General features: G+C 37.8%; 1 protein-coding gene across 1 annotated transcript; it reads left to right on the top strand.

The window, feature by feature from the left end:
- Window positions 1-5,030: 5,030 nt before the first annotated feature.
- Window positions 5,031-6,575, top strand: LOC113292704. The gene is made up of 2 exons (XM_026541576.1): window positions 5,031-5,123; window positions 5,274-6,575. The coding sequence occupies exon 2, from the start codon at window positions 6,030-6,032 to the stop codon at window positions 6,402-6,404; it is 375 nt and encodes a 124-aa protein (XP_026397361.1). The 5' UTR covers window positions 5,031-5,123; window positions 5,274-6,029; the 3' UTR covers window positions 6,405-6,575.
- Window positions 6,576-13,243: the final 6,668 nt, after the last annotated feature.

The raw sequence follows: 13,243 nt of genomic DNA, 5'->3' as shown, positions 1-13,243 counted from the left end.
CAAAACCACACTCTTCAAGGTTGCCTGAAAGTCTTTCATAACATCTAGAGGTATTAAAGTTCTTCATAATCACCAATTCATCGTCCTCTTCAACAAGCTCAGGAACACGATTTAAGTCACGCCTCAAAAGATCCCATTCTAATTGCTCATTAGAATTTAGTGGTCTCTTAAAATCACAAACCCAACCTCCATTTGCTATCATGTCATAAATTGTTGCGTCCTTAGACCTCGCCGCCTTATAAACAACAGGAAAAAGGTCTTGCAATTTCCCCCTATCTAGCCAATTATCCTTCCAAAAGCGGATGCCTTTACCATTTTTTACCGTGAAAGTCGCCATATTTTGAACCATCGTCACCATGTTAGTAACGTTCTTCTACAAACTCCTACCCTGGGTCTTATTATCCACATCAGGAATCAACAAATCACTATTATGAGCAAAATTTTCATTTACCAGCTTTCTCCATAGACTAGTTTTGGACTTCGAAAATCTCCAAATCCACTTAACTAGCAAAGATTGATTAATTATCCTCAAATTTTTCACACCTAGACCCCCATTTACCTTAGGAACACAAAGCTTCTTCCAAGAAACCCACACCAATTTCTTTCTACCTTCCACCGCACCCCACAAAAAATTACGCATAATCTTAATCATTCTTTTTTCCACACTCACAGGTAAGTGAAAAAAATACAAATAATAAATAGGTAAACTCGCAAGGCAGTTCTTAATAAGAATTAGTCTTCTTGCTTTGTTAAGTTGCCTTTTCTTCAAAGACGCTAGCTTTTGCTCCATTCTAATCAGAACATGGTCCCAAACTGATGTACTACGCCAATGTGCACCAATTGGAATTCCAAGATAAGTAAACGGCAATTTCTCTGTCTTGCAACCTAGCTCACTGGCTAAAGCATCAATCACCCCATTTGCTCCCACACTAATCATAGTACTCTTCTCTAAATTCAACTTCAAACCCGTAATAGTTTCAAACACAACAAGAATGATTAAAATATGTCTGACTTCCTCCACCGAAGCATCAATAAAAATCAAAGTATCATCTGCAAATTGAAGGTGAGATAATAGTACCTTGATCAACCACTTTGAAACCAGAAATCTGACCTCTATCAACCGCATCATTAATCAACTTGGACATAATCTCGACCACCAAAAGAAACAAATACGGAGATAATGAATCTCCCTGTCTCAAACCCTTACTTGGTTTGAATTTTCAGTCGAATTGCCATTCACTAGAAGAGAAAGATGAGTAGAAGTTACACACCATTTGATCCAAGAAATCCATTTGACGCCAAAAGTCATGCTTCTGTAAGATTGTGAATAAATCTTGCCAATTAACATTATCAAAAGCTTTCTCCATGTCAATATTTCTAAGAATTCCCGGTTTCGTAGCCTTCAATCTACTATCCACACACTTATTGGCAATTAGAACACCATCCAGGATTTGTTTACCATGAACGAAATCCCCTTGGAAATCAGAAATAAGAGTCGGCATCACCTTCTTCAGACGATTCGCAAGTAACTTGGATAAAATCTTGTACACCATACCGATAAGACTTAAAGTTCTGTAGTCTCTAGGAGTACATGAGTCCTCCTTTTTGGGAATAAGAGTGATAAAAGATCAATTAAAACGCCAATCAATTGATCCATACCTGTGGAAGTCTTTGACTAGGTTCATGAATTCTTCATTGACCGTACTCCAACAACTCTTAAAGAACTCAGCGGTGAAGCCATCTGGACCCGGAGATTTGTTACAACCCATTTTTCTAATCACATTCCAAACTTCCTCCTCCGAAAAGTCATGCTCAAGCCAAAGCCTGTCTGCCTCTGCAATTTTCGAAAAGTGAAGAATTTCCATATTCGAGTTCACCTCATCACCCTGAGAAAACAAGTTAATGTAAAAACTTCGAAGTTCTTCCTTAATGACTTGTTGATCAAAACAATCTATCCCTCCTATTTGAAGCTTCACAATTGTATTCCGCTTTTTCCTTGCACTGGCTATACTATGAAAGTATCTCGTATTAGAATCTCCCCATCTAAAGTTGTTTTGTTTTGACCTCAATTGCCATTTCCTTGGTTCCATTGCTTCTACGTTCATCAACTTCAGCTTGCACTGTGTTCTCTCTTCCAGCTGAGAATATTGAAGTGCACCCGTCTCCTCCAATAAGTTGAGCTCATGAATCCTACATGTAAGTTCAGATTTATCCCTCGACACTTGCCCAAACTCCTGAATTCGTGAAGGATTTATAAAGTGTTTCAAGTTTTGAAGTTTCAAAAAGAAACGTGAACTTGCACTGCCATCATAATTTATTACATCCCACCAACGCTTTACATTAGGAGTAAAGTCCTTGTGCTCTAGCCATAACCTATCAAGCTTGAAATACGGCTAGACGACATAGCCGGTTCTGAAATAATCATTAAAGGATTTTGATCAGAAATTGTTCTAGTCAAAATAACCTGTAACGCGTTTGGAAAAGCCTCTTCAAAATCATGGCTAAACAAGAAACGTTCAAGCCTGCTTGGTAGTGCTCAAAAAACATCATCATGGTTGGAGAATCTGAATCCCTAGAAAGAAACTCCTGATATCATACCAATTGTGGGTTTGTAGGAGTTGGAAAGAACCAGGTTAGCGCGACTAGTTCACAATAATAAACTGTTAAAACAACACAATTCCAACAAAGAATGATGGTCTGTGTATATGGTGAGCTTGATATCTTTGGCATATCAAGTAATATTCCAGAACACATGATCGAAACCAAATATCATGCTCAAAATTTTGATGTCATGAAAAATTTAGGAGTATTTTAGTGCAAATTAATATCTACTTATACATATGATGTTTGGAGTGATGGCGTCGAGTAACGGGAGAAATTTGTTGAAAATTGATGATGTTTGCTTAGGAATAAGATCTTAGTCACTGGTGGCATAAGCTAATCATCAGGATTTCCTATTTTAAAAATGTTATATATTAGGTAATGAGTAAAATTGAGATATCCTCTTATTTTTTAAGAAAAAAATATTTTTTTTTAATATTTTATTACGTGCACAATCTTCAAAGAAGTGTGCATAAAACTGGACTCTAAAAAATTTTAGAGACAATTGAACTTTTCCAAAAAATTTACCATATTAGAGGACCATCTCTGGACCCATATATAAAAATAAGTTCCCAAAGACCGCAGCAACTTGTTAAAGGAGCTCTAAGTCGTAGCTGGCACGGTTGTTTATTCATTGGCCATTTAGCAGGTTTAAGAATTTAAACCTTAAAGGTATGCTTCAAGAACTTAAAAACAAACAAACTAAAAGGTAATATAAAAGAAGAAAAGAAAGTGATTGATGAAGACACGTATATGAGAGAATATCCAAAGTAGCTATTGATATTCACGGAGATTTTTGCCTTGTTGCATTCTAATTTGTTTTAGCAAGAAGAAAGGTGGATATTTTCTCTTTTTGTTTTAATACAATATAAGCTGGAATCATTATAAACAACGTTACTAATTAACTTTGCATCAAAAATAAAAAGATAGAAATGTTAATAGTTAACAACGTCAAATCAAAAAGAGAATGTAATGAAAGGTATGGAGGGACCGGGTAGAGATGTGCAGCCGCTCAAGCTTTTGACAGGGAGGACCAAACCCCGCTCATATCATCATCGTCCGTCATCATTTCTGCTCATTCACGGATGTTCGGCACCCGCAAAACTTTTTCAATTCCAAAAGCAATGAAACGATGCTATAAATACAAGGGTGTAAGACGGTCTGTGGATGCTCGATTACTCAGAACAGAATCAGAACCGATTGATTTGGTTTAAGTTTCGGGTCATAAAATTGAATCAGTAGGCAAATTTAAAGTGTAAACGACTGATAGGACCGATTATGACCGGTAAGCTAAACATTCTACTGGGTGGGTACCCAAATATGTTTATCTTCTGATATTTTCGGTCAAAATTTAAAGAGATTGTTTAACTTTGATTTGGTATTCTTGTCACTATTACTTTTTACGTGTCTTCTATTAAGGCACTAAAAGAAATAGCCATATATATATAAATAACTTACATCTTAAATTAAAGTGAAAAATAAAAGAATCCTATTTTTAGGAGGAAGACAATAAATGTGAAGAGCGAAAGATTAAGAGGAGGGAGATAAAATTTCAGACTTATTAAAGATGTCCGTTATATCCTTGATATTAGCTATAGTACTTAGGTTTACTAACAAAACAACGCTCTACGAATGAAAAAGTTAAAAATGGAAAACTCTATATCCGGGACAACTGTTATTGTCAGATATGGGACAATGGATCCTGGTCGTTGATCACTCCACTCTCCACCCCACTACCAATCCCAATGCTAGAGTCATTCCCTTCTCTACCACTTGGATTGTGCCACGTCGTGTCCTAAGATTGGACAAACCCCTGCTGTCCCAGATGTAGGAGGATCGGTTAAAAATGCTTCTTAAGAATTCCTGGAAAAATGGAGAAAAGAACATGGCAGATATAGTACAGTGCAACAAAACAGAGGATTTTTTTTTTATTAATTGTATGAAGCTTTGAGTAGAAACTGATCAAGAACATAAGCGTACGAGTGATTGCTTGATTCCGTAGATTTGCTAATTCAGAAAGATTGTTGTAGGGATGCGAACAATGACAACCGCGAAATCAGATTGAATCATGATTAAATAATGGAGTTACTATTTCCATGTCCATATCATATTTTCAAAATTTGCAGGAGTTAATCAATATAAACAATTGGAATATTAGTGATGCGTGAACATAATTATAATTGGGCCGACCGAGCGAAGCGAGGAAGGACCTTATATGACCATTTTTTTGTAAAATATAAGTCATCAAATTGAAACAAAAAGATTGGAAATGGTTAGGGCTGAAAAACCGATAATACCTCTTTAATGGCTGGAATTTTTGTCAAATTGACACAAAGGTCGCGGGATCAAATCCCACCACCTCCAAATTTTAGTTTTTTTTTTCTTAAAAAACTAAGCTAGGGCTTGAGTTGATAAAGTGTTGATGTTAATTGATAATGATCGAGGTGGTGGTGATTAGGGCTTGGAGGAGTTGGGGGTATTGATTGAAGGAATCAATTCAAGCTACGGGAAAGGATAATCAGGTAATTGAAATTATGGTTTCTTATTGTATTTTGAATGTATGCGAAATTAGTGATTATTCTGTAGAAGTTGTTTCTGGAATTGATGAATTTAGGTGGAATTGATGTTACGACCATCAATCCAAGGAGAGACTGAAATGAAATTGTTTGCAGTGATTTATGGAAGCGTTTTGAACAGATATTGCAAATGGGGAAGGAACCGAGTCGATGTTGATGTGTTGGGTTCAGTTTGATTATAAAGATGAAGAAGGAAGTGAGGAAAGATTGAGAAGTTATCTGCTGCCAAGAACAAGGATTAAGCTTAATGGGTTCTGATTACAATTGCAGGGAAGAACTAGTGGTGTCGTATGGAGTTGAGTTGTGGTTTTGGTACGAGTTAGTGATGGAAGACTTAGATGGTAAAGATTAATGGAGATTCAGGGTTTGAGATGGAATCAGAGAATGTTGTTTTACGAATTGAGTTCTGATGCCATTAACTGAATATGGGGATGAATGTAACTGTAGATGGATTTGTGTAATGAGCTGAGAGGAGAAATTCAGAAGTTTGAGTCTGGTGGTCGAAAAAATGGAGTCTGAGGTGGGTTGAATTCTATTTCAGAGATAAAGAAGAGATGATAATGAGAACTCGAGTTGATTTTGGGTTTTGGAAGAATCTTTATGGTGATGGTTCTCATTTTAATGGAGTTTTGTTGTTTGAGATGTTGTTGTATGAGTCAAGATATGAAGTTGCAGCTGAAATGGAAATGGTGCAGTTTCGATGGCTTGAGAATGCCGATATTGATGAGCAATTGCAGGTGTTTCCTGGAGTTGTATTTAGTGGAAAATGGTTTGCAGAAAGGATGGTTGCAGCTGCGGGTTCTAGTGGTGTTGAGGTACAGGTGGTATGAACTATAAACTGAGTTTTTGGTGATGGATGGTGGATCTGAGCTGCTGCTACTGGTGATTGAAAAGGGTGGTGAAATTGCAGTTGATAGTCCTCAATCTAAACAGAGAAAGAGAAAACTCGAGAAAAAGATTGAGCGGCAAGAGGACAAGGCTAATGATGTTGATATGGATGATGTTAATAATCCTGCGTCGGAGAACTGGTTAAAGAAGAATAGACAGAGTCCTTGGGCTGGGAAGAAACAAGGGGTAGAGGTTGAACTTACAGAGGAGCAAAAGAAGTATGCTGAAGAGTATGCCGTGAAAAAGGCTGAGAAGGAGAAGGGAAGTGGTGATAATGAAGGGGAAGTTGTGGCTGAGAAGAGTACATTTCATGGGAAAGAAGAGAAAGATTATCCTTGAAGTTGTTATAAATGAAATTGTAGATGCAAAAAACACCATTGAAATTGTGAGGTGCAGTAAGTTATTTGAATTTGTAGAGATTTTCAAGTTTCTATTGAGTTCGAAATTTTAGTATAATCTATTGTTGTATGTTAAATGTCCTTGAATTCTATTTTTATGAATTCAGTTTTGTTAATCAGCTGGAATATCGATTAATTTTTTAGTTACTTGAAAATCGATGGATTAAAATATTGTATTAGCATCTGTCACGAGTAATGGTTCTAAAATCTGTTGAGATTTTGTTCTTCGTAAGATGGAGTATTCAGGTACTCAGTCGAAGCACATATTAGTTTTGTGAGTCACGCCGACCCTTTGTTATGTAGACTAGATAGATTCTTATTTAGTGTGGATTTGGATGAAGCGTTTCCTAATGCTTTACAAGTCGCACTAACTAGGACTATATCTGATCATAATCCTCTTTTGGTCATTACTAGTCCTTCTATTAGCAGCAAGCCTTATTTCAAGTTGGAAAGGAGTTGGATTGAACACAAGGACTTTGTGAAGAATATTGAAATGTGGTGGGAAGCTATGGAATTCAGAGGCAGTGCTAGTTCAGTTTTCTTTCTAAAACTCCAGAATCTTAAACACTTTATTAAACCGTGGGGTTTACAAGAATTTGGAGCAGTTAGTAGGGAAAAGAAAACTTTGACTGAAAAGATAGGCGATATGAACATTCTTGAAGAGTCTGGTGCTCTTCATCCGGATCAGTTTGAGTTTAGGCTTCAATACAAGATAAAGTTAAAAGAAATTGAAAATGCAGAGGCTATGAAATGGCAACTTAGAGCTAAGCAAAATGGGTTCAAGTGGCGAGACTCGAATACAGGTTACTTTCACCGAATTGCTAGCTCAAGGAAGAAAAGAAACACTATTGAAAAGTTGCAAATAGATGGAGTGGATTGTTTTGATCAAGCTGCAATCAAAGAAGAACTAAGGAATTATTACATCAACCTTTTTACTGCTCAAAACAGTATTTATTCTTCTTTTGATTCTTTGAGCTTTACTAATTTGGATGTAAAGAAAAGAGAATGGTTGAAGAGGAATTTTACTGAGGAAGAGGTGTGGAATGTGGTGAAGCATATGGGTTCAAACAAGTCTCCAGGACCTGATGGATTCTCATCTGAATTCTATAAAAGTTGTTGGAATATAATAAAAGGTGTATTTATGAGAATGCTTGATGATTTCTTCAGGTTTGGATCCTTAGATTGGATGTTAAATTGTTCCTTTATTACTCTTACTCCAAAAAAAGAGGATTCATGTACTCCAAAGGAATTTAGACCTCTAAGTATTATTGGAAGTGCATACAAGATTATATCCAAGGTTCTTACTGTGATATTGAAAAGTTTCATGCCACTTCTTATTTCAGATTATCAAGGGGCCTTTATCAATGATAGACAGATTCAAGATGGTGTGCTTATTTCCAATGAGTGTGTGGATAGTAGGGTGAAATCCAAAACACCGGGTATAATTTTTAAGATAGACATGGAGAAATATTTTGACAATGTAAATTGGCAAGCTCTTTTCTGTATTCTTCATAAGCATGGCTTTGGAGAAAAATGGATTGGTTGGATTAGGTGGTGCTTTTCCTCTTCTCTTCTTTCTGTTCTTGTTAATGGTGGCTCTACAGAAAAATTTAAACCTTCAAAGGGATTAAGACAAGGAGATTCCCTTTCACCATATCTCTTTTTGTTGGTTGTTGAAATTCTCTCGAAGTTGATGAATGATGTTGTTGAAAGGGGACAAATTCATGGTTTTAGGGTGGCTGAAACTGGTACAATGATCTCTCATCTTCAATTTGCTGATGATATTATTATTTTTTTGAATGCTACTTCTGATGAGGTTACTAGACTCTTTATCATTCTATCCATCTTTGAAGCTCTTACTGGTTTGAAGTTGAATCTTGAAAAGAGTATTATGGTTAGTGTTGGTGCGGACGAGGTCATTGAGGTGCTGGCAAAGGGATTGGGTTGCAAAACAGAGAAGTTGCCTATAAATTATCTTGGTCTACCTATCGGCGCTAGTTCAAGGTGTATCTCAATATGGGATAGTGTTCTCGAGAAGATGGCACTAAAACTGGCTACATGGAAGCGGAGTATTTGAACAAATCTGGGAGATTAGTGCTCATCAAAAATTGTCTCTCTAGCATACCAATATACTATCTTTCTCTTTTTCATCTCCCAGTATGTGTAGAAAAGAAAATGGTTGCTTTAATGCGTAATTTTCTTTGGGGTTCTACTTCAGAAAAAAGGAAGATGGTGTGGGTGGGATGGAAAAAGGTATGCCTTCCTAAGAGATGTGGTGGTCTAGGTGTGAAAATTTAAGAAGAACAAATAAGGCTTTATTGGTCAAGTGGGTTTGGAGATATACAAGGCAAAAGAAGGTTCTTTGGAGGAGAATTGTGCATCAGAAAGTGAATGTTTCAGGTGAAATAATGATGCATGCAGAGGATAATACGGCTCAATGTAGAAGCTTGTGGAGAAATGTTACGAGAATGGTTCCTGATTTTCAAAATTTTACTAGTTTCAAGATGAGAAATGGTAGAGGTATCAGATTCTGGCATGATAGATGGGTTACTAATGGTTGTTTGAAAGATCTTTTTCCTGTTATTTATAAAGTGTCATGGAATAAACAAGCGTCTATTGCGGAGATGATTCAAGATGGCCAGTGGGTTGGATATTTTAGAACTACTCTTAATGCAAAGGAACAGTTGGAATGGGATTTATTAAGATGGGACCTTGGAGTTGTTCCTGTTCTGGAGGATGGTGAAGATGAAGTGAAGATCATAGATAAGTTCTCTACTCGTGCTTGTTATGATGCTTTATCAGGTAACATTGACGACTGTGCTTTTCACAAGTACTTGTGGAAAAGCAACATCCCTTCAAAGGTCAGTTTTCTTTTATGAGCGGTCTTTAATGACTCATTACCAACTAGAAATATGTTAATTCATAGAATAATGTATGTGGATAGCTCTTTATGTGTTATGTGCAACGAAGAAGATGAATCTGTTGATCACCTTTTTTTGCATTGCAAAACTACATTTGAAGTCTGGGATTATTTCATAAAAGCTTTTCACATTTGTTGGCCCATACCGGCTACGGTGCTTCAGCTTTTTGATGCTTGGAGTTGCAACGTTTTGCAAAGGCGAAGTAAACAGGTTTGGAGTATTTTTCATTATGCTCTTTTTTGGAACATCTGGGAGGAACGAAACAATAGGGTGTTTGGGGGAAGATCAAAATCAGTATATGAGATTATTATCCATATCAAGCAAACTCTTGTTCTTTGGAGTTGTCAGTCTGACACTTTTAAGTTTATAGACAGTTCTCAAATCTTGAATAACTGGGAATTAGTTTTGAATATGTAACTTAGTCTGTGATGTCTGGATGACTGTATTTGTATCTGGTTGGTTTCTCTTTTCTTAATATAACGTTTTCTTTTCGGAAAAAAAAAAGTTTTGTGAGTCACAACCACTATATGCTGCATTAACCTTTAAAATGTTATTGCAGGTTTTATGTTGCCGAGGTTCTCCTTGCTTTGGAGTACCTGCACATGCTCGGGATCATATACAGAGACCTTAAACCAGAGAATGTTTTAGTAAGGAAGATGGGCATGTCATGCTATCAGATTTTGACCTCTCTCTAATATGTGGCGTGGGCCCAACTCTGGTGAAGTCATCAAAATCTTCATACTATTCTCATCCTGATGGTATTGATGCCTCTTGTATAACTCAGGCCAATTGCATTCAACCATCATGTTTTATGCCTTGCTTTTTACGGAGAAAATCTAAGAAAGAAAAGAAAACTAAACCAAAGACTGAAGTCTTTCATCATATACAACTGCACGTCCTGAGCTAATTGCAAAACCTACAGATGCTCGGTCAATGTCTTTCGTGGGTACTCACGAATACCTAGCACCGGAAATCATAAAAGGCGAGGGTCACGGCAGAGCTGTTGATTGGTGGATGTTTGGGATCTTCCTTTATGAGCTTTTGTGCGGTAAAACTCTGGGTCAGGAAACCATGCAACACTGTTAAATGTGGTGGGGCAACCCCTCAGACCAACTGTGAGCTTTGCAGTGAAAAAAAGAAGCAAAGTGCTTTTGTGAAGGATCCTCAACAGCGCGTCGCACATAGACGTGGAGCAACTGAAATCAGAGGTGCCAAAGCCCTTCATCACGGAGATACCAAAAGCACCATAACAAGATCAGAATGTGCCCGTGGTTGATGTAAAGCCCACCCCAGGTAATTACTTAGAGATTGATTTCTTTTAGTTTGTTGTAATTGTGCACATTTCTCATACTTGTTTCATGGCCTTGTGTTGTATTGTACTAGAAAGATTGCTTCTTTTTTTCCACGCCGATAACATATCACATATTGTAGTATCTTCAACACATGTAACTACACTGTACAAGTTTTTCGGTCGGTCCTCCCACCGTGGCAACGGTTGTACTAGTTGACTAAGAGAAGAAGATAGATTCGAAATTAGATTTACCGATGCTAGTAAACACCAATATTTTTTGTGTTCTATGTTTTGAGGGATTTCTGTTCCGGACAAAGAGATATACATTAAGATGATGGAGTTTTGGAAAGCAACATTAACATTTGAGAACAGTTAGAAAAATATTAAGGGTGGGGGTGGGTATTTTGAAAATTAGGTGTGACGCCCGTGTTTTGCACGGACCCAGTTATTTGCAGAACATATGTATGTTTTATTACGGGTGTAATTTTTGGTACAAAAATAAGATTTGGGATATATATAGTTCTTGCGCTCGTGCGTTGCACGGTCCTAAATATTTTGTAGAGAAAAGTGCGTATTGGTGAATAAAAATAGGCTTATGGGTCATGGTTATATTTTTTTAAAATATTTTTCTACCCGTAAAATAAGATAGATTCTTTTTTACCCGTGAAGTATTTTCTTCAATTAAGATATTTTTTTTACCCATGAAGTATTTTTCATTTACTCAAGATATTTTTTTCTTTTATCCGTGAAGTATTTTTTTTGGGCCGGTAAGATTTTTTTATTGAAGGTATTATTCTTTTTAATTAACAAATCATTTTATGGTGGGGCCAGAAGCTCTTGTTTCCTATTGGTCTATATTTTCTCAAAAGATTTTATTGGTCTAAATATTCTCCGATGGGGCCAGAAGCTCTAAGAAGAGAGCTTTATTCAACTTTTAACCACAACAAAGGAAATTCACCTGAAATGATATTATTAATATTTATTTATTTTAATTGTATTTGACTTTGACCTCACATTGACTGAAACGTGGCCAAAAGTTTTCCCTCCTCATGTCCATTCTTTCCCTCATAATAACAGGACTCATAAGTTATCGAGGGAGATGTATGTATCTTTTTTCTGAGCACCCATATGGGTGTGTTGATGGTGGTTTTTATTTCAGGGCTAAAATTGTAAAACCTTGTATTTAACGCGTCGTCATTCTGCAAAGAAGATTGAGCCATTCAAAAGTGATGAGTGCCCAAGCCTCTTTACTTACATATGTATTGAGCAATTCAGCATATTTATATGAAATTTATTCAGAATGGTGCGTGTAGCAACAACCCCAAATATTCTATAAATTTCTGAGTATTTATTCTATGCCATGTTCCCCGGTTGAACTCTTAATACTGACATGACATGACGACTAATGCTCGCTCCCAGCCGAGTAACATGAATCTCCCGAAGTGTCAGGATTAAGATGCGTGTGGAATTACTCAATCAAAGACACACAAAGTTATGCTGCCATTTGATATTAAATTAGTGATTTTTCGTATCAGTATGCAAAATTCACCCAAAATTGATTGATTTTGCGGCAACCCGCAAAATTCAGTTCTTTAACCAAATTTATTAATTTGCAAAAAATTAGGGTTTTGCACCCTGCGCAATATCTCGAACCCTATTAGTCGAGACCAAACCTAGGCAAGCTAGGAATTAATCTTCCATGGACTAGTAGGAGCAAAATCCTACCAAGAATCAGAAAGTAAGAAATAAAAGAGGAGCTGCGGAAAATAGGAGCAGCAACAAGAGGAGGTGTGGCCGCGCCACATGGCTGGCCAGTTCACCCTAGCAGGCACCACCTGTAGCCGGATGGCCACGCTCCATGTTGCCCTTGTTGACCCCCCTTTCCCGTCGACCAATCAGGTCGCTCTAAATGCGCCACATGCATTTAGAATGAAGCTGGCCCCATGATGCTTGCCGGACCCATGCTGCTTTCCGACCCCTTTCCATCGACCAATCAGGTCACTCTAAATGCACCACATGCACTTAGAATGAGTCCGGCCCCATGCTGCTTGTCGGACCCCTTTTCCATCGACCAATTAGGTCGCTCTAAATGCGCCACATGCATTTAGAATGAGGTCGATCCCATGCTGCTTGTCGTCCCTCTTTCCATCGACCAATCAGGTCCTTCTAAATGCGCCACACACACTTAGAATGAGGCCGACCCCCTTTCCATCGACCAATCAGGTCGCTCTAAATGCGCCACATGCATTTAGAATGAGGCCGACTCCATGCTGCTTGCCGACCTCCTTTCCATCGACCAATCAGGTCGCTCTAAATGCGCCACATGCACTTAGAATGAGGCCGACCCATGCTGCTTGTCGCTCTAAATGCGCCACACACACTTAGAATGAGGTCGGCCCCATGTTGCTTGTCGTCCCTATTTCTATCGACTAATCAGGTCGCTCTAAATGCGGCACATGCACTTAGAATGAGGCCGGCCCCATGCTGCTTGCCGGCTCCCTTTCTATCGACCAATCAGGCCGCTCAAAATTCTCCACACGCACTTAGAATGAGGTCGGCCCCATGTTG

Source organism: Papaver somniferum, chromosome 7, assembly GCF_003573695.1.
Source record: "Papaver somniferum cultivar HN1 chromosome 7, ASM357369v1, whole genome shotgun sequence".
In the NCBI taxonomy this organism is placed as follows: Eukaryota; Viridiplantae; Streptophyta; class Magnoliopsida; order Ranunculales; family Papaveraceae; genus Papaver; species Papaver somniferum.
The sequence above is the reverse complement of the archived record's forward strand: the minus strand, read 5'-3'. Positions and strand labels throughout refer to the sequence as shown.

Excerpts from the sequence above, each read along its gene's own strand:
- LOC113292704 (XM_026541576.1), top strand. The coding sequence starts at position 6,030 with ATGGATGGTGGATCTGAGCTGCTGCTACTGGTGATTGAAAAGGGTGGT.